The sequence below is a fragment of the Crotalus tigris genome, unplaced genomic scaffold (assembly GCF_016545835.1).
Source record: "Crotalus tigris isolate CLP2741 ecotype Arizona unplaced genomic scaffold, ASM1654583v1 scf7180000017590.881132, whole genome shotgun sequence".
NCBI lineage: Eukaryota > Metazoa > Chordata > Lepidosauria > Squamata > Viperidae > Crotalus > Crotalus tigris.
In genome coordinates this window covers 782,161-803,609 of record NW_024096496.1, presented here as the reverse complement: position 1 = coordinate 803,609, position 21,449 = coordinate 782,161, and the positions used below count along the sequence as shown (strand labels likewise).

General features: G+C 49.1%; 1 protein-coding gene across 2 annotated transcripts; it reads left to right on the top strand.

The window, feature by feature from the left end:
• Window positions 1–5,703: 5,703 nt before the first annotated feature.
• HNRNPL (heterogeneous nuclear ribonucleoprotein L) lies at window positions 5,704–20,451 on the top strand. 2 transcript variants are annotated; one of them, XM_039363543.1, is made up of 13 exons: window positions 5,704–5,929; window positions 8,416–8,534; window positions 8,708–8,945; window positions 9,185–9,270; window positions 9,850–9,946; window positions 10,988–11,060; window positions 14,262–14,333; window positions 14,421–14,701; window positions 16,467–16,588; window positions 16,945–17,146; window positions 18,427–18,484; window positions 18,685–18,780; window positions 20,078–20,451. In XM_039363543.1, the coding sequence occupies exons 1-13, from the start codon at window positions 5,717–5,719 to the stop codon at window positions 20,134–20,136; spliced, it is 1,716 nt and encodes a 571-aa protein (XP_039219477.1). In that variant the 5' UTR covers window positions 5,704–5,716; the 3' UTR covers window positions 20,137–20,451. The 2 variants fall into 2 exon arrangements, with proteins under 2 accessions (XP_039219477.1, XP_039219486.1); XM_039363552.1 differs by lacking the exon at window positions 5,704–5,929 and adding an exon at window positions 5,996–6,019.
• Window positions 20,452–21,449: the final 998 nt, after the last annotated feature.

Here is a 21,449-nt window from a genome sequence, read left to right as displayed (position 1 = left end):
AAATTCCTCAACGGGGTTGAGGTTTAAGTTCCACGCATCTGGGAAATGCTGGGCTTGGATTGGTTTAAAACTGGCTTAGCCCATGCTGTTGTTGTCCAAAGTTCACAAATTAGAATTCTATCTGAATCCAGCCAATCTCATTTCACCCCCAAAAATCCAATTCTGTGTTACTTTGAATGGCCTAAATATTAAGTGTTAGACATATAAGGAAGGAATGTAAGGTTGGTTTACGTGATCAAGGTTAAAATAGAGTTAGTTTTGACAACCCTTACTGTGCTTTTTGCTAAAACCAGGACTGAAATGATAATGCTTTATGGATTTGTTTGTAGATGAGAGGTGAGATATGGGAAGAAGAGATTGTTTGGTGCAATTTAAAAGAAGGTGACAATTACTAAAATGGCTTACCCTGATTGCGGTGAAGGTTAGAAGTTGTTTATTTTCTTTTTCTTTACCATATCTTTCCCTCCCTCCCTCCCCCCCCCCTCTCTCTCTCTCTCATTTTTACCATTGTAATTATAATAGTTAATGACATTATTGAAAAGAAACAGGGCACCCTCCCTGCTGCTTTTGAGAAAGTGGGGTAGAGGGCCAGGCAGGCTGGTTAGTTGGCCCCCCACCTATTGACATGGGACAGGTTGAAAGCTTGTCTCTTTCCCCCTCCCCTCCCCTCCCCCCCACATGCCTGGCTGGCTTTTAAAAAACATCCAAGCAGGTTAACTGCTATATGGTTAATGTTCCACCTTTCTTCAAACTGCTATTCACTTTGCTTTGTTGGCTAACCTTGCAACTTTCAGAAGGGGCTGCCAAGTGGAGGGGCGGGAGAGATTGGCCCATGGTAGAATGCTGAAACTGGGCAAAATGAAAAACTTCTCTTCCAGAGTTTTAACAGTCATTGCACCATGAAGGACATTTTCTGCAAACAGCGGCTGCCTTGCAAAGAAAGGGTGACACCGGCCCAGCCCCGGGCTTTTCTCTATTTATCTTGACGACTTCTCTGATGTTCTGGTCTTGCCAGTCCAACGTGAAAGTTTAGCTCAGTGTTCTCAACCTCGGCCACTTTTGGAATGTGTGGACTGCCAACTCCCAGAATTCCCCAGCCAGCATGTCAGTGAACTTGAAGAAGTGGAGACTTCAACTCCCAGAATTCCCCAGCTGGCTTGCCAATGAACTTTTAAGACCTGTGAACGTCAACTTCTCCAGCATTTAGGTTTAGAACGTTTAGGTCAGCGTTTCTCAGCCTTGGCCCCCTTCAAGGAATGTGGACTTTGGTTCCCAGAATTCCCTAGCCGGAATTGCATTAAGCATGTCAGATATTTCAATCACGTTCTGTTCTGCCTGCTTGGAAGCCCATGCAGATTAATGTGACTTGAGCTGAAATGCTAAGGCTTTGCTCATCGGCCTGGGGGTAGGAGGGGAATATCCAGGAAACATTTTGGGGTCTAAAAATGGGCAGTGGCTCTCGTAATACTTCCCAAAAGGTGAGGAAGGGAGAGAAATACAGACCCAGGATCCAATCTGAGTCGGTCACTGGGACCAAAAAGTTTTTTCTTTCAAGCTTGGAAGAATAAACCTTTTTTTTCCCAACAATCTTTTTTATTAATTTTTTCCCCATCAACATATGTTAATTTTTCCAATCACACAAGTTGTCTGGTGTTTGCTAAGCTAATACATGTTCACTTCCTAATCCTTCATTCTTTTCTCTAACCAAGAATAAACTTCCAAATTTTATAATAGTCTGTATCTTCTTTGTCTTTCAGCCTCATAGTTAGTCTGTCCATCTCTGCACATTCCAATATTTTCGTGATTATTTCTTCTTCTGAGATGGCAATCCTTCATTCTTCCAGTACTGTGCAAAAATTGGGAAGAATAAACCTTTAGTCCCGGTGACCGACTCGGATTGGATCCTGCAAGATTATCCTGGGATACGTCTATTTGCCTTCGTTCGCAAATACAGTTTGCTTTTCCAAATGTATTCCTTAACCAGCCCAGGATGCTGGGATTCTGAAGAAAATTCAGACAACCACCAAGATCTTCTGTTCCAGCTCTAGAAGAGAGGAGCAGGAACCCAGCACGTCCTAAATCCTGCGCTAGAGAAAAAAAGCAAGTGGAAAATTTGACGCAAAAGTCCTTCCAGTTATTGGATTCCCTCCCCGTTAAACCACGAGGCCAGCAGGATACGGCTTTTAACAGCCAACCAGCCCCAGCTGTCTGCAGCTTGGGGGGGGGGGGGAGGCTTTTTTAGCCAAGACCGAATTTTGAATCAGCTGCCAGGGGTGCAGCTGTTTTCCTGTTCCCACAGCTTCCCTCCAAAATCAGAGGACTTCCCTGCCCCAGATAATATTTTTTATTTTATTTTATTTTGCAGAGTCTGAACTTGCAGTCACCCATAAAAAGGAGAGTGTCAAGAGGATTGAAATGGAGAAAAGCCAGATTCTTTTGACTTCCTACTGCCTGGGTGTCCCTAAAGAAAATATGCATTTTCAGGTTAGGGACATAGAATAGTCGGGAGTACAGTCTAGTGCAGGGGTAGGCAACCTTGGCTCTTTTATGACTCGTGGACTTCAACTCCCAGAATTCCTGAGCCAGCATGGCTCAGCATGGCAACCTCTCCCTTTCCCCTCAGCATAGCTGGCTCAGGAATTCTGGGAATTGAAGTCCACGAGTCATAAAAGAGCCAAGGTTGACTACCCCTAGTCTAGTGCATGGTAAGTCCTCGACTTACAACAGTTCATTGAGTGACTTGTTTGACGTTACACCACCGCTGAAAAAAGTGACTCCACACTTCTGACCGTTGCAGCCTCCCAGGGTCACGTGATCAAAATTCAGACGCTTGGCAACTGGTTCATATTTACGACGGTCGCAGCGTCCCGGGGACAAAGTCAATGGGGAAGCCAGATTCACTTCACAACCTTGTTCTGAACTTCACAACTGCGGCGATTCGCTTAACGAAACGTTGCAGGAAAAGTCATCAAAACGGGGCAAAACTCCCTGAACAAATGTCTCACTTAGCAACGTAAAATCTCGGCTCAATTGCGGTCGCGAGGTGAGGGCTACCTATGCCCGCCTGCCTAAAACCGATACCCCTTCCAGCCATTGCTTCTTAAAGACGACTAGAACTGCGCGAATAATATTATTTATCTGCGCAAACCAGAGCATTAAAAAAAAGCAACAGCAGAAATTGGGACTTCGATTTGGATTGCTAAGTATTCTTGCCACCCAACTTTGACTCTAACTGGGTAATGCTTTAGGCCGCAGGGGTCCTCAACCTTGGCGACCTTAAGACTTGTGGACTTCAACTCCCAGAATTCTGGCTGAGGAATTTTGGGAGTTGAAGTCCACAAGTCTTAAATTTGCCAAGGTTGAGGATCCCTGCTGGGGGGGGGAGGAGGAAGGGAGGGATCAAAGTAATAAGCTCAGTTGAAGAGCAAGCTTGCTTCCTTTCTTTTGTTAAGCAAAGGTTTGACTATGCAAGCATCTCAGGTTATTAATTGCTGAGCAATCATAAATTCTGATCTGAGACGCAGGAATGTTGCTGACAGCTGTGGGTGCAAATGAAGACTTTGTCCTTCCCCCCCCCCCTCTTCCCTGCCTCATTAAGGAGCAAGGTCCTTTTTAATAGCCTTCACTGTGTTCCTTTCTGCTTTTCCACCCCACTAGCTGTTACAAATGGGCCTCCTTCCAAGTAGAGTAGATGGGAGAATAGGAATACAGGTAACGCTTGACTTAGCACGGCAACTGGGACCAGTTTCCGTTGCTAAGCAAGATGAATGTTGAGTGAGTTGCGCCTGATTTTATGACCTGATTTCGCAATGGTTGTAAGCAAAGCATTGCAGCTGTTAAGCAAATCACGTGGCCGTTAAGCGAATTTGGCTTCTCCAACTGCTTTTCGGAAGCTGGCTGGAAAGGTCGCACATGGGGATCATGTGAGGCCAGGAGGCAACAAAAACCATGAATACATGCTGGTTGTGGGCACCTTCATGGGGATGCTGTGACGGTTGTTAAGTACAAGGACCAGTTGTAAGTCACTTTTTCAGCGCCGTTGTAATTTTGAATAATCAGTAAACAAATGGTCGTTAAGTCTGGGACTATTTGTAGAGGCACAATTATAGGTAATAAATATGGTTTATTTGCAGTTTTGTGATTTCCTGGCTGTGTGTCTCGGTGGGCCAAAAGAAGTACTTTATTATGAACTTAAAGTTTCAATATTTTGCAGGCTCCATAAGTTTGGTGTCACGAGAAATGGGGAACCAATTTATAAAAAAAATCAATTTTGGGGGGCTTCCCACGGGCTTTCTAAGAAAGACTATAGGAAGCCCACTCAAATTCCCAAAATGTTCACAGTCTTCTTTTTATTTGACACAACTCTTTGCTGGGCCTTGATTGAGGGACCGTGAGACTTCGGAGTGACTCTTCCACAACATGCAACATGCAAACCAGCTTCTTGAGTTGCTTCCTTTCCCAGCCTCGGTCCAAAAGCTGGCATCGAGCCCAGCACATCCAACAGCAGCCCTAAGCCAGGGAAAGCTGTCGGGGAGCTGAAACAGGCCCTGGGGCACATCTCTCCCTGCTTGGATCTGTGGCAGCTGCTCCTGAACCTGTGAAGCAATTGAGAGGAAGCAGGGTTCCCACAACCTCTGGGCTAGCTTTGGGTTAACTGGCTGATTCTAGTGTGTTGCATTGACCCAGTTCACATGGCTAGATTAGGGTTAGTATGTTGCATGGACTCAATAAGACATCTCTTAGCCAGCATGCATGAACTCAATAAGCCATCTCTCAGCCAGCATGCATGAACTCAATAAGCCATCTCTTAGCCAGCATGCATGAACTCAATAAGCCATCTCTTAGCCAGCATGCTTTGCAGGCCTCTTCTTGGCCAAGGTTCAAGACAGCTCCCATGATGCTTTGCGGCCGAGATGTTCTTTGACCAATCCCCAGGCAGCGTTGGCTCAGAACCAGGCTTTTCCCATCAGCCTTTGCTTCTCCGCCGTCTCGACGTTAAAGGAGGGAGGGCGGGGCTTCTCTTGGTTAAGCGATCAAGACGACCGTTGGAAAATCCCCCCCCCGTTTCTTTTCTGGAACTGAAATCTTATTGGTTCACCAGAAGAAGAAGGGCAGGGTTGGGACTGAAGTCACGTCTACCAATTAAAATAAAGATCGAGGGTTGCCGGCCCAATGGGTTTCCAGAGAGCAGAATGATGGGCACAAAATCTGCCAATAAATTTTAACTCCTTGGAGCGAATGGGTATCCTTATAGGGCCCAATCAGGGCGCCCGTTTGAGATTTGGCGCAATCCGGTTTCGAACGGCTGAGATTGACCCTTCCTTGAGCCAATGGGATTTCAGGGTCAAACCGTGGCTTTTCAGGGGACCCGACGGTTTTATGAAGAAGAAGGAGGGAAGTTCACGAGGAGCAATGTGGTGGGGCGGGATGCCGCGCCGAGAGACGTCGCCTTGATCCAATGAGTTTGTAGGAAGAGGGGACGGATGTTCCTGCTGGCCAACGGAAAAGGCCAGGACCTTTGATAAACGGATGCAAGAACGAATCATATCGGCAGGCGGGAGACGGTCGACCCTATGGCGGCGGAGGGCGGGACAAGGGTAGGTAAGGCACCGCCTCAACCCAATGAGAGCCCCGACAGCCGTGAGCGACGGCGGGCCAGCCCAATAGAGGCGGGCCTCAGGTGGGAGCGAGGGTGGGCTGGGGTAGTGTGGGCGCCATGTCGCGGCGGAGGTGGCGAGGTTCGCAGAGCGGCGAAGGTGGCGGCGGCTCGGGACGCGGAGGGGACATGGTGAAGATGGCTGGCGGAGGAGGAGGAGGCGGCGGCGGCTCCGGCCGTTACTACGGGGGCGGCCCTGAAGGCGGGCGCGCCCCGAAGCGCCAGAAAACGGAGAACGCGGACCACGGGCCGGGGGGAGCGGCCGGTGGCGGGGTGAGGAAGGAAGGCCTTTAAAGCGCCGGACTACAACTCCCATCATCCCTCACAACGAGCGGAGGGGGGGAAGGTTTGCAGCTCCAGGAGGTGCGTGGCGGCTTGGAAAGATGGGAGTTGTAGTCCTGCCGCGTGGGGGCGGCGAGGGGGGCCGGCGTGGAGCCTCCAGGGGCAGGCGCAGTCTACCGTCAGCATCCCGCCTCCTTTGCCCGCCTGGGTGGGAGGGGCGAGAGGAGAGACGCCCCCCTCCCTCCCTCCTTCCATCCCAAGCAGGCCTTTGAGCGCTGAAAAGTCGGGCCTTTAAAAGGGGGGGGGGAAAGGTTGGTAAGTAGAGCTTCCCTTGACGGGAGCAGTCTACCCTCCTAGCAGGGAGGCGGACTGCCTGCTTAGCTGAGGCCTCGCTGGGATGCCTTGACACCGCTATGGTCCCTTGACGACCTGGGGGACTACAATTCCCAGACTTCCTGAGCCAGCCAGTCATCAAAACGGGGCAAAACTCCCTGAACAAATGTCTTCTCACTTAGCAACGTAAAATCTCGGCTCAGTTGTGGTCGCGAGGTGAGGGCTACCGATGCCCGCCTGCCTAAATCCGATACCCCTTCCAGCCATTGCTTCTTGAAGACGACTAGAACTGCGCAAATAATATTATTTATCTGCGCAAACCAGAGCATTAAAAAAAAAAGCAACAGCAGAAATTGGGACTTCGATTTGGATTGCTAAGTATTCTTGCCATCCAACTTTGACTCTAACTGGGTAATGCTTTAGGGCAGTGTTTCCCAAACTTGACAATTTTAAGGCATGAGGACTTCAACTCCCAGAATTCCGTTGCTGGCTGTGGAATTCTGGGAGTTGAAGTCCACATGCCTTAAAATTGTCAAGTTTGGGAAACACTGCTTTAGGGCAGGGGTCCTCAACCCTGGTGACTTTAAGACTTGTGGACTTCAACTCCCAGAATTCCTTAGCTTTGCTGGCTCAGGAACTCTGGGAATTGTAGTCCCCCAGGTCGTCAAGGGACCATAGCGGCCCATCCCTGCCTTAACATGACAGCTTTGAGCAGCCCTTTGAAAGAGGGACAGACTTGGGTTCGCCCCGGGTTCAAGTCAGGATGGGAAAGCCCTTAAGGAAGGCTTGGCCTTGACTAGCACAGCCTTATGGATCCACCAAAGGCGGCTTAGACCCCGGGCAAACCATCGCTTTCGCAATTCCACCGCTGCAAATGTGAATTAAAAGGCGGGTGTCCTTGTGAGCAAAGCTCTTTAGATTGGGAAAGAGTGGCTTGTGTGCCTGCTTAATTAGGATTTATTGCATGCTGGTTCTGCTGCTCAGCCAGGGCCTAGTGTGGAAGGAAGGTGGTGATCGGGACCAGGGTAGCTCATCCTGCAGCGTCCAATTGCATCCACTGTGCAGGTTCTGCAGGCAAAGTAATTTCATCCTGTTTTAAGACTCGGGACGTGTGGCTGGAGGCTTTTTCCTTTTGTAGAGAGAAAGTCACGCTTAACTGCCTTGGGAGTGTTTTCAGTTTGGGTGTGTGCATTTTGCAGAGGTTTTTCTAGCCATTGGCTGGGCAGGGTGGTTAACTGTGAAGTATGAGTGGCTTTGGATAATGAGATGGGCTTCGTATAAATTGTAAAACACGTTAAGCATGTAAAACAGTTAACCAGTGGAACAACCTGCCTCCAGAAGCGGTGGATGCTCCAACACTGGAAGTTTTTAAGAAGAGACTGGACAGCCATTTGTCTGAAATGGTATAGGGTTTCCTGCCTGAGCAGGGGGTTGGACTAGATGACCTCCAAGATCCCTTCCAACTTTATTATTATTAAATTTAATAAATTACTGCATTTAACTGTCGGTCCCAGAACATGTAGACGGTGGGTTTAAATTTACTAGAATGGCCAAAGGGTATGTGGGATATATTTCTCTCTTAAACAGGAAGCATTTGCATTTTTGTATACCTCGCACACCTTAACAAAAGTTTGAAACGATGGCAACAAATTATGCATATACGCTATAATTTTGAAAGCCCAACTTTTCGCACCCCCTGGAATATTGTCTCGCACCCCTAGTTGGGAACCCCTGGCCTAGAGCAGGGAAGGGGCTTTGAGCGTGAATTGGCCAAAGAAATGTAACTGTTGCTCTTTTAACGTAAGCTGGGACCAGAGGAGGTGTGCTGGATCCCGCCAACAGCCTTTTCTGTTGCTTCCCATCAATATATAAAGTAGCTGTAATCAAGAATGATTTTTCTTCCTGGTTAATTTTCTCAGTCCCACTTAAAAAAAAAAAAACAATAACTTAACTATCTCTGATGACAGGGAATTCCATTTGAACTGCTACGTTTTCCTCTGCCTAAGGAATCCTTTTGAGCTACATAGCATTGCTTCAGCTGTTCCAAGATGCCCTCTCCCAGAAACGCTTCTTTGTGCGAGAGTCGCCTCTTCCTTGTGCGCTAGAATTTTACAAGTGTTCAATGACCTCATCTTCTCTCGCAGGAGAACTATGATGATCCTCACAAGCCAGCTGCATCTCCTGTGGTCCACATCAGGGGTCTGATTGATGGCGTGGTGGAAGCTGATCTGGTGGAGGCCTTGCAAGAATTTGGCCCAATCAGGTGAGGGACGGGCTGCCAGAACACCCAGGGGGATAGCTTGACAGATGGCGCATGTTCAGTGACCGAGAGTCCTTCTCTCTCTCTCTCTCTCTCTCTCTCTCTCTCTCTCTCTCCTCTCTCTCTCCCTCTCCCTCTCCCTCCCTCCCTCCTTCCTTCCCTCCTTCCCTCCCCAGCTATGTGGTGGTGATGCCCAAAAAGAGACAGGCTCTAGTAGAGTTTGAGGACATACTCGGAGCGTGCAATGCTGTGAATTACGCAGCGGACAATCAGATCTACATTGCTGGGCATCCGGCCTTTGTCAACTATTCTACCAGCCAGAAGATCTCACGGCCCGGTGACTCGGATGATTCTCGAGGAGTAAACAACGTCTTGCTCTTCACCATTCTGAACCCCATCTACTCCATTACCACGGTGCGTTATGAGGCTGCTTTTTGTGGGGGACCCCCCAATCTAGGACGTGTGGCAGTCCTGGCTTTCGTGGGGCCTCCAAGCCTGCTTTGGACCCAGTCAGGGAGAGCAGACTGAGGGTTAAGTTGATGTCTGGATGGTTTGTGGGCCCGTCTCCTTGTTTCAACAAATGGAGTCTTGACGTCTCTGGTAGGCAGAGATCTTGTGAGATCTTGTTGACTTTTATGGTCTTTCTCTTGCAGGATGTCCTGTATACCATTTGCAATCCGTGTGGTCCAGTTCAGCGCATCGTTATCTTTAGAAAAAATGGGGTCCAAGCTATGGTGGAATATCCTTTCTTTTCTTTTTTGATAGCTGAGGTGAAGCAGAACTGTCTTTCAAGTGGGCTGGAGGAGATGCAGCACTTTTCTGGCTAGTGTCAACCGTCCCGTTGGCCCATGCAGCAAAAGAAAAACTCCTGGGACATGGTTTACCAAGAGTTTAACTTTACTGATAGGTCCATACAGGCACAGAAGAAGCGAAGCTACCTCTGAGGTTTTTGCGCGAAAAACAGCACAATTAACTTCCCCTTCCTTTTCCCCATTTGGGCCACCCTTTGTCCGTTGTCTGCCAGTCCAGTGTGTTCGTTTTGTTTTGGGAAAACACACGGCGCCTTCGGAAGGTCCCTGTCGAGTGGCCTTGGCGTCTCCCCCGGACTGTCTCAGGCTGCAAAGCGCTGTCATAAATTCCTCCCTCCAAGCTCCCAATACATTCCCAGCATTCCCCCTCCCGTTGTCAATCTGTGGGCAGAGGTGCGTTACAGTCAACCTTGACAGCCAGAACGCTGCTGGGTAAACAAGAAAGGCTAGCAGCTTAAAAGAAAGTTGACGAGGGAGCATCCAGTTAAGATTTCCTTAATTCTGCACACATTTGACTCTGTGCAAAGCGCTCAGAGAGCAAAAGCTTCTTTGAACGGGGCCGACATTTACTCCGGCTGCTGTACTCTGAAGATTGAATACGCCAAGGTGAGCGGCGGGGGGAGGGTGGCACAAGAGGGGACTGGCTCCTGTGTTGCCCAGGAGAGTCTGCAGCACCTCGGCCCCAAATCCGCCAGGACTTGTTTTCTGAATCGGATGGCATTTGCTAACCTTCCAAAATGGTGCAGTTGTGATTGTGACTTTGCAATAAAATATCTGGCGAGTAGGGAAAGGCAACGAAAGTTGAAAAATTGGGGAAACCGGCCTGGTGTTTCTTGTCTGTCGCAGAATGGCAGGAATTCCTACCCAGTTTTGTAAAATGCAGGTAGTCCTCAAACCTACGGGCATAGTTAAGCCGGCCAATTAACGCTTGTAAGTCTTGATAGTTGTCAAGTGGCTCGTTCTGTGACTAACCCGATTTTCGGATCTTTAATGCAGCAGTCCTTAACAAATTCAGGGGCTGATTTTTGCGGGAAACCAGGAGGGAAAGCTTTCTGGCCAAAATGTGAATTACGGCCACAGAATTATGGCTGTAAACGCAGGCCGGGTTGTCGGGGGTCCAAAATGCACACGGGACTATGGGGCAGGGGCGGCGGTTGGAACCTGGGAATCAGATTGTAAGTAGCTTTTGGGGACTCCATCAGGACTTTGAAGGGTCACTAAGCAGCCAGTCATAAGTCGAGGATTACCTCTAGGTTAAAGTAACACCTGCAGTGGCTGGCAGGAACAAGGACTCTTAACCTGGCCCTTGGCAGCCAGATGTTTGACGTTAAATTTCACCTCTCCCCTCCCCCCCCCCCATAATAGGAAAAATCTATAGGTCCGGCATTCTTAATAGGAAGCCGGTCAAGACCGAGCATGTAGCAAACATTACATCTGTTTTTATAACAAACAGTTGTGCTAATTGTCACATATTACAGGCTAAAGTGGAATAGATAGATACTTAATGGCTATAAGCCAGTTAGGTCACTGTTTTGTGACAGCTCAGCGGCCAGTGTGATCACTTGGTGGCTCCCTTTCTCGAGCTCCCTCTCTTGAATCCCCCTGGGTTAGTTTTGAACATTTGTGCTTCGTTGTTTTTTTTTTTAGCCCACGCGCTTGAACGTCTTCAAGAATGACCAGGACACCTGGGATTACACCAACCCGAACCTCAGCGGGCAAGGTAACCTTGATAGCCTGCTCTCAAGCTACACACGAGACCCTTCCTTGTCCTCTTGAAGAGCACACTTCCTCCAGATGAATTGTGTGATGTAATGCCATTTGCCTGCTGTCCAACACGGGGCCCAATTTGGGAAGCCTGGAGGGGAGGCTTTAGCCCCAGGAGGCTTCTCCAGACGCAGTGGGGAGGGCGGGGGGCGTGAGGGTGTGTATGTGCCAAGAATAGCCACAAGGAAATTGGGGCGGCTTTGTCTCCCTGATTGCGTCTGGCCAGGTATCCTTCCCCCTTGGTGTTGCGTCTCCGTGTGTGGATTGCAGCTACTAGGAAGAGGGCGATGTAGTAACACAGGAGTCTAAAAGCAGGCTGGGCTCAGATTTCCTTTACGCTCTGGGGCATCCCAGAATGGACGCTAGGGAGCTTTTAACTCCTGGAGGGTCCGGAAATGGCTGTCCCCCTCTGTTTGAAAGTCTCGGGCCGCACCCAGCCTTTGGCCCTGCTGCTGGCCTAGCCACCTCCTTTGTGGATCTGGGGGCATATATTGCATTTCTGCCATTCCACGGGTGGAGGGCGGGCAGAGGGGAAAAACACTTCTCTTGTGTTCAAGGAAACCTGCATGCAGACTCTGGGACTTGGGAGGGTGGCGTACGCTTTGGGGGCTGAAGGGGTCTCCAGTGCCATTTCCTTGAGAGGGACTGAGAGGAGGAGGAGGGGGTCACCATCTGCGTCAGCTCAGTCTAAAGCAGTGTTTCTCGACCTTGACCATTTTAAGGCATGTGGACTTCAACTTCCAGAATTCCACAGCCAGCAATGCTGGCTGTGGAATTCTGGGAGTTGAAGTCCACATGCCTTAAAATGGTCAAGGTTGAAAAACATTGGTCTAAAGCTAGTGGGAAGCCCTGCCTTGGCCTTGCTGCACACGGGCAGAAAGCAGCGTGTTCCCTCTGTGAGGTGGGCAGCGTTGGTTGGCTCCACGGACCAAACAAGCCTGGGGAGGCTGTTGGATGGCGGGGTTGGGCAGGGGGTGGGGGCTCTGGCAGAGGTCACCTTTGACCCCGCCCTCCCGGTGAAGCAAGCAATGGCATTACATGACTTGACATGAACATGACTCACTTTCTCCTCCAAGGTACATACTGAGGCGCTGTGCAGATGGGCAGTGGCTTAAGTTGGCAGGGCTGGGCAGTTCAGAAGCTGCCTCCCGCCTCTCTGCCCTCCCTCAGGCTGGGCACCAAGGAGGTGTGATATATCTGGCCTTTCCCCAGCTCTGAACAGATTTCCCACATGGCCCTGGGGGACCCGTGCGCAGCTGCCGTGGAAGTTCTGAATTGTCTGTGATCTGCCTTCTGCTAGACACTCTCTAACACTACACAGTGTAGGAAAAAAAAAAGCAAACTCAACCTTGCACTAGCTCTGCCTGGAGAAAACATGCAGCATCTTAAGTGTACCTGAAAGGCAACAGATTTGAGTTCATTTCCTCACATCAAGGACACAACACCGCGATCTGAGAGACATCTACAAGCACAGAGGGAGACAGAGAAAAAAGAGAGAGAGAGAGACAGAGAGAGAGAGAGACTGACTCACCAGGCCACGACATGCTTACAAAACAAAACAAAAAGTCAAAAACAAAAACTTTGAACCCAAGAAGGGAAACACAGAAACTAGGAAAACACCCAGAGGGGTCTCAGACAAAGTGCACCAACGGTCTTAAACGGAGAACGGAGTAGATCCCCGAGACCCTTCAAGATATAAGATGCTCTCCATATCAACTTGGTTTGGTTTGGGAGGGCCTTTTAATCACTCTTTTCTTGCAGTCCTCGGCTGCCGACATTTGATCAGCGCCAAGTGGAGACAGACAAAAAAAACCAAAACCCCAAACAGACACCAAGTCCCCGGGAGCCCCCAGTTCCCTAGAGACTGGGGGGGTCTCGTCCGCTTCAGGGGCACTTGAGATCCAAGGCACACTCCATTAACAGAGGAGAGACACGCACACGGGAGACCTACACAGCCAGAAGCACCAAAACCTGATTTAACAGCACATGACAAAAAAACAAAAAAACATCAGGAGATGCAACATGGAAGGAACACTCACTACACCTTGGTTATGTCCTTTTTTTTTTCCTTGATACCATCTGAAGACAAAACAAACAAAAACAAAACAAAACATCTGTGAGCCCTTTTTCATTTAATTTTTTTTTTTTTTAAATTTAATTGTGTCAGTTTTGGTGCCTTTTGACGTGAATTTGACTCTGGAACCATGTAACGCAGGGTCGCAGTGTATGTTTGATGGGACGCCATCTTTCAGAACTGTGCTTACACTGTTGAAGCGTCCAATGGTAAGAGAAATGCAGAATATATATGTGACAAGGGACATTGTACTTTAAACTCCTGCTGTAAGTAGCCTTTTTCAATCTTTGTAATGACTATTGAAATAAACTGCGAAACTCTTACTTTTTTTAAAAAAACAAAAACCAAAACGAGAATTGTATGACTTGCTTAAAATTCTTCTGTCTTGTATTTCGATTTGTGTTTAAACTGGACAATTGCTACTTTTGCTTTGCTTTGCCGTCTTCTTCTTGGTCTTGTTTTAATCCTTTTAGCTCTGCTAGAGGTGGGGAGTGGGCTGGCAAAAAGAGTTTTGTTTCATCTTCCCCCCCCCCCTGCTGTCCTAATGTTCGAATTGGTGGTGAAATTAGCTTCTGTTGATCCTTTTTGCTTTTTTTATTATTATTTTTAAAAAATCCTCCCCTGCCACAAGGTTAAATTTTCAGGAGAAAAGTGAACAGACTTTAAGAGAACCTTTGTCAGGCCAGCTAGATTGTTGAGACTTAACGCTTTGGCGTCCCAACAGAGCCCTAGTTCATCGGCTGCTTAAATAAAAGCCCGGAAGACACATCGGAGCTTTTATGTTCGAGGTAGCCTCAGGATCTGTCCCAAATGGCCCCTTCCAGCCTCCTCTTAACCGTAGAAGGGACAGCCAGGGTGGATTGGGGGGGGGAGACGGTTGTGCAGGTGCCCCTGAAAAGCAGGTGCCATTTTTAACACCCTCCCCAGCCCCCAGGTGGAAAAGAGACCTATTCTGAGGAAACTGGAAGTTGTAATATGGAGAATGCCGCAGGCCGGCCTGGTGGCCTCACCCAAGGTCTGCCCCAGAAATCGAGCCGACTGAACGGTTTGGAGATGTTTCTAATGTTCCTCTCCTTTCGACAGGGGAGCCGGGCGGGAATCCGAACAAGCGCCAGAGGCAGCCTCCTCTCCTTGGAGACCACCCTGCTGAATACGGTGAGGCTTGGTCCGTGGGACGGGCAGCGTCCCTGGCCCTCCTCCAACTTGGCCCCGGCGTTGGCTGACCTTTGCTTCCTCCTCCAGGAGGGCCTCACGGGGGCTACCACAGCCACTACCACGACGAAGGCTACGGCCCTCCTCCTCCTCATTACGAAGGGAGGCGGATGGGTCCGCCCGTGGGAGGCCGTCACCGAGGACCCAGCCGCTACGGGCCTCAGTACGGGCACCCCCCGCCACCGCCGCCCCCTCCGGAGTACGGCCCCCACGCCGACAGCCCCGTGTTGATGGTCTACGGCCTGGACCAGTCTAAGATGAACTGCGACCGTGTTTTCAACGTCTTCTGCCTCTACGGAAACGTGGAGAAGGTGAGCTGCCGAGGGAGAGGGCGGATCCGGGGTGGCAGGGCTTCCGGTGGGCCGGAACGGCCTAGTGGGGGCTAGGTTTGGCCTCTATAGGATTCCGGCCTCGAGCCCCTTCCTGCTAGCAGTCAGATCCCCCCCCCATAGTTTTTGCTTCCTTCGGAGGTCTTCGGGCACAGTGCTGTTGAGATCCTCCTGTCCGTGGCTCGGAAAACCCAAGTACAATCTCTGTATACCAGGGGTAGGCCACCTTGGCTCTTTTGTGACTCGTGGACTTCAACTCCCAGAATTCCTGAGCCAGCCGTGCTGAGGGGAAAGGGAGAGTTTCCCAGCTGAGCCATGCTGGCTGAGGAATTCTGGGAGTTGAAGTCCACCAGTCATAAAAGGGCCAAGTTTGAAGACCCCTACCCTAGGCCTAGAGTCTAGAGCAGGGGTAGGCAACCTTGGCTCTTTTATGACTCGTGGACGCCAACTCCCAGAATTCCTGAGCCAGCCATGCTGAGGGGAAAGGGAGAGGTTTCCAGGCTGATCCATGCTGGCTCAGGAATTCTGAGAGTTGAAGTCCACTAGTCACAAAAGAGCCAAAGTTGCCTAGCCCTGGCCTAGGCCTGTATTTCTCAACCATGGCCACTTGGAGATGGGTGGACTTCAACTCCCAGAATTCCTGAGCCAGCATGGCTCAGCTTGGAAACCTCTCCCTTTCCCCTCAGCTTGGCTGGCTGAGGAATTCTGGGAGTTGAAGTCCACTGGTCATAAAAGAGCCCAGCTTGCCCACCCCTGCTCTATACCTACCTGCTCGCTTTGTCTTGAGCCGCGTCCCGATTGGCCAGTTGCCCATCCTGAAACCAGGTGTAAGATTTGGGCCTGACGACGTTGGAGGTGGAGAGGCTTCCTTCCACCTGGTCACAAGAGCTGCTCCCTGGGCGACAAGGGTGAACAGCCTCCCTCCCGAGGGAAGGCGTAGAATTCAGTCAAAGTCAGGGAACCTTCTGCACTCCGGCGATGGCTCCTTCCAGCCCGTGGGAATGGCAGGGAGGGCGGGAGAGTTTGAGCCCTCAGGCTGCAGAGAGTCTGGAGCCTTCACTGCTTTGGAAACAGGTTTGAGTTAAAAACGGCAAGCAGCCTGGTGCTACACCGGTAAAGCTTGTGTGGGCTTTGAGTACCAGCTGGGAAAGGCAAGCCGGCCTTGAGACTATTGCCTGAAGGCTACAGGTAATCCTCGAATTAGGACCACAAAATGGAGCCCAACATTTTAGTTGCTAAGCAAGACCAGCGTTAAATGGGTTTTGCCCCATTTTACGACCTTTCCCGCTATAGTTGTGAGATGAACCACTGCAGTGTCGAGTTAGTAGCGCCGTTGTAAAGCGAATCTAGCTTCCCTATTGACTTTGCTTGTCAAAAGGTCGTAAAAAGGGGATCGCGTGATCCCGAGAACACTGCAACTGTCGTAAATACGAGTTCAGTTGCCAAGCCTCTGAATTTCGATCGCCCGACAGCAGGGATGGTTGCAAGGGACGTGTGAACAACGCAGCGCTGTTGTGACTTCAAACCAAGGGATGGTTATAAGTTGAGTGTGATTGGGAGGGTGTACACGGGGAAGCCATTTTGAATGCAGAGGCTGGTTGAGGTTTGGATCTACTGTTTAGGAAACAATTCCTATTAAAATGGAGACAGGTTTGTACCCGTGCTGGCTGGGTGGGTGGCTGCCTTGGAGAACACTCTGCTTTTGTCCTCTCTCGCACTTTGAACCAAGAAATGCTTTTTTTTTTAGGTGAAGTTCATGAAAAGCAAGCCTGGGGCAGCCATGGTGGAGATGGCAGACGGCTACGCGGTGGACCGAGCCATCACCCACCTCAACAACAACTTCATGTTTGACCAGAAGCTGAATGTGTGGTGAGTTTCGCCTGCTTTGTTCCCGAGACCTCCTTTGAGGAATCTGGGTCAAAATCAAGAGGGCAGAACATGAACAGCCGAGGTGGCGCAGCAGTTAGGGTGCAGTACTGCAGGCCACTTTAGCTGACTGTGTTCAGCAGGTCAGCGGTTCAAATCTCACCGGCTGAAGGTTGACTCAGCCTTCCATCCTTCCGGGGTAGGTAAAATGAGGACCCAGATTGTTGGGGGCAATGTAAACACACACACACACACACTCTGCTTACTGGTGTACACCGCTTAGAGAGTGCACGCACTTAAAGCGGTATATCAGTCTCATAAAATAAATAAATAAACAGCCTGTCTTGGTTTGTCCGCAGCGTGTCAAAGCAACAGGCCATCATGCCTGGCCAGTCCTACGGTCTTGAGGACGGTTCCTGCAGCTACAAAGATTTCAGCGGCTCCCGGAACAATCGGTTCTCCACCCCGGAGCAAGCCGCCAAGAACCGTATCCAGCATCCCAGCAACGTGCTCCATTTCTTCAACGCACCTCTGGAAGTGACGGAAGATAACTTCTACGAGGTAAAGGTTTTGACCGGGGGCAGCTTCGGCCACCTTGGCCACAACGGGGGGAACTAAGGCAGCCGTTGGTTTATTGATTGATACTTTGTGTTTCTTACCCACCCACCTTCCCTTAGAGAGTTTAGGAAGAATCAAAACTTGCTGCCTTTAGTGTGTGACAGGATGACGACTTTAATGGATCTGGACAGCATCTGACTCCCAAACGTAGCTTATATTCCCAAAGGCAGGAAGCAGTAATCCTAAAGGGGAAAAAAGGGGCTTGATATGATACTAGCAGAGCCTAGACCAGGGGTAGGCAACCTTGGCTCTTTTATGACTTGTGGACTTCAACTCCCAGAATTCCTGAGCCAGCCATGCTGAGGGGAAAGGGAGATGTTTCCATGCTGAGCTATGCTGGCTCAGGAATTCTGGGAGTTGAAGTCCATGAGTCATAAAAGAGCCGAGGTTGTCTACCCCTGGCCTAGAAGTAGCAACTGCAATGGACCCAGTTCGGCCCCCTTGCTGGTTCATCTCGGTGGCAACTCCGTTAGGTTCTGAGCCTGGATGTGAGCTTGGTCTTTATTTGGCCTCACAAGAGGAGAACGGATTAATGCTCATTTTTTGACAGAAGCAATAGCAAGAAGAGGCTGTGAAGTGGTTCTAAAAAACATTTGACCCAAAACAATAGTGACTTGTTCAGTAGTTGTTCAGCCCAAACATTTAAATGAGCTGTTTTTTGCTGTAAGACAGCGGTTCTCAACCTGTGGGTCAGGACCTCACTTGGGGTCAAACGACCATTTCACGGGGGTCGCCAAACAACGCAGTCCACCATTTTTTTCCCCTTAGCTGCACTACTCCCTTTGATTCTATTGGCTTCTGAAAGCCAACAGAATAGACTCTCTTGAATAGAGTCTACTTCTATTGGCTTTCAAAGGCCAATAGGAATGGTCCAGGCTGTCTCTGCCCTGCTGAGCCCGCCAAAAGTCCCATTCTGCAAACGGTGCTGCACCAGTTGAGTAGTCCTCGACTTACGACCGGTGGGGGTTGCGGCATTAAAAAGGTTGAGAACCACTACTGTAAGATGATGTTTAAAAGCCTCTTTTCTTTGGGCTCCTACCAATACATGTTCAACACAGCACAGAAAAATAGGTAAAACGCAGTTCTACGATGGCTGAAACCTGCAAGCGCCCCTGGGAATAGGACTTCAGCGAAGAGGAGATTCCTAAAATATACATTGGTGCGATCGGGGTAGTGGCTTAATGCTCCTGTTACATACGTGGCATTTTTCCCCCCCTCCTCAGATTTGCGATGAGCTGGGCGTAAAGAGACCGGCTTCTGTCAAGGTGTTTTCAGGAAAGAGTAAGTATCCCTGCGCAGAGACTGGCCTTGGGAACGCCGCTGCTTGGGAAGAAGGGAGCGAGGGCCACGCTGTTGTAGGACAACAGAGTGGGTCTGGGCGATGGGACCTGTAGTCCAGCCCTCAAGCGTTTGCCCGCCTCTGTTTCAGAGGAGGTGGGCCTGCAGCAGCTTAACCCACCCCTCGCTTGAAACGCCCGCAGGTGAACGGAGCTCGTCGGGACTGCTGGAGTGGGAAACCAAAGGGGACGCGCTGGAGACGCTGGCTTTCCTCAACCATTATCAGATGAAAAACCCAAGTGAGACCCTCTTGCGTTTGTTTTAGATGCTGAAGTGTGGGGGGGGGGGGGCTTGATTCCCTAATAGGATTTGGGAATCTCCCTGCTCTTTTTCCCTCCCCCTGTTCAATTCTGCTGCCGGTAGGAAAGGAAAGCCAGTAGGTCTTCAAACACCAACAGACTGGAGACCTGGCCAAATTAATCGGCTGGAAGGTGGGGGGAAAAAAAGCAGCCGCTGGCCCATTCTGAACTGTGCTTCAGTGTTTAGAACAGAAATGTCTGACCTGGGTAACGTTAAGACCTGTGGACTTCCTCTCCCAAGTCCACTCAACAACGGTGTTACTAACTTTAACCCTTGCCGTGGTTCACTTAAGAATTGTGCGCAAAAATGGTTGTAAAACGGAGCAAAACTCAGTTGTCTGGCTTAGCCACCGAAATTTGCGGGGTCAGTTGTGGTCATAAGATGAGGACTACCTGCAGTCACTAGGTGCAAATAATCTCTCAAGTGTTTTTTGCTGAAATCTGATTCCAGTAAGAGGTTTATTTGTTTAGACACATTTTCTTGACTTCAGCCCAAAATGGATCACAATGGGAGATGTTGGGAATGCTTGAGAAATGTCTGTGTATTGGGGGGGGTCCTCCCTCTCTCTCTCTCTCTCTCTCTCTCTCTCTCTCTCTCTCTCTCTCTCTCTCATCTTCCAGTTTCTTTTACTCTTTCCAACACTTTACTTGCCTCAACCCTGCCCCTTCCTTGCCTCTTCTCCTCTGCCCCTCCCTGCCCCCCCTCTTTCTCTTCCCCATGCCTTTCCCCCCCTTCCTCCTCCGTCCTCTTCTCTCTCTTTCCTTCCTTCCTTCCTTCCCTCCCTCCCTCCCTCCTTCCTTCCTTCTCTCTATCTCTGTTTCTTCCTTTTCTTCTTTTCTATCTGTCTCTTTCTTTCTTTCTTTTTCTATCTGTCTCTTCCTTTTCTTTTCTTTCTTTCTCTATCTCTGTCTCTCCTGCCTTTTCTTTCTTTTTCTTTCTTTCCTTCTCTTTTCTTTTTGTTCTCTCTATCACTGTCTCTCCTTCCTTTTCTTTCTTTCCTTCCTTTCTATCTCTTTTTTTTATCTCTATCCTTCCTTTTCTTTCTTTCTTTCTTTCTTTCTTTCTTTCTTTCTTTCTTTCTTTCTTTCTTTCTTTCTTTCTTCCTTCCTTCCTTCCTTCCTTCCTTCCTTCCTTCCTTCCTTTCTTCTTTCTGCGGCTGTTGATGATGACACTGTTTTTATTTTCGAGTAAATAAAATTTGAGGGGGCTCATGAATTATGTCTGGCTTTCTCCTAGATGGGCCATACCCCTACACACTCAAACTCTGCTTCTCAACCGCCCAGCACGCTTCCTAATTGCTCTTCGGTTCCCGACCAAGAAGACTGCTCCGTTATCTTTCTTGTGTGTGGATTTTTTTTTTTTTTTTGGGCAAAGCTCCCGTGTCCCCCTCCTTTTTTTTTTTTTAAACAATAAAAAAAAGCTTAATTAGAGGCTGCCTGCAGCTAGGTCAGCTGGGAAGAGAAGCCCCGTGGCATTCTGATGACATCGAATTTTAAAACGATCATACATGTTGACATGTTTTTTGCCCCCCATTCATACAATGTGTGCTGCCTGTGCTAGTTGGCACATTTAATAAAGCTGTTTGGAAAATAAATTGTTGTAAAAACTGATCTGGTAATGCCGCCTCTGGAAGTTTTTGTAGAAGGGGGCAGGCAGGTATGTCCAGTGTGTCATTTTTTATTTATTTATTTATTTTTTTAACGGAATTAAGTTGGTCTGTGTCGGGTAGGCAACCTTGGCTCTTTTATACTGGTGGATTTCAACTCCCAGATTTCCTGAGCCAGCCATTTTGGCTCAGGAATTCTGGGAGTTGAAGTCCACGAGTCATAAAAGAGCCAAGGTTGCCTACCCCTGGTCTGGATGTCTCTTAACCTTGTTTCCATGGAAGACCGGGCTAAATTTTAAAAAGGCAGATAACCATTTAGCAGTTGTTTTGTGCAAACCTTTTATTCTTTCCCCTTGCTTTCTTGTATGCTGGGGCCTTATAATTTAAAAAAGGGAGCAGGGAGAGTTTAACTAAGTCTGCGCTGCACTATGTAATACAGTGTTCCAACACTACTACAGTCTCTCTGCTTATTTTTTTTTTTTTTTAGCTTTCCTGGGTTTCTAAGAACATTTAAGGCCAACCATTTCTCCCCCTTTAATTTTTTAAAAAAATCCTGCACTGGCTTCCTTCCACAACAATTTTTTTAAAAAAAATTGGAAATTGCAATTGCTTGAATGTGAATGAGAGCTGCCAATACTCAGGCCAAAGGGGGGTGGGGGAGAAGGTAACAATGCTTCCAAGGGGGAAGTGTATGTTTGTGTGTTCCTGGCTGCCTGACTTGTCGAAATGTTTTTGCATAAACTTGTTGAAAGATCGGGGTCTCCCTCCCCTTGGGGACACAGCCCTGCTGTCGCTTCCACTGACCTTCCAGTACTGGGTTAGATTTACAGTGTTTCTCAACCTTGACCGTTTTAAGGCATGTGGACTTCAACTCCCAGAATTCCACAGCCAGCATTGCTGGCTGTGGAATTCTGGGAGTTGAAGTCCACATGCCTTAAAACGGTCAAGGTTGAGAAACACTGGGTTAGAAGTAGCCATTTATAGATAGAAAAGAATTCCCAG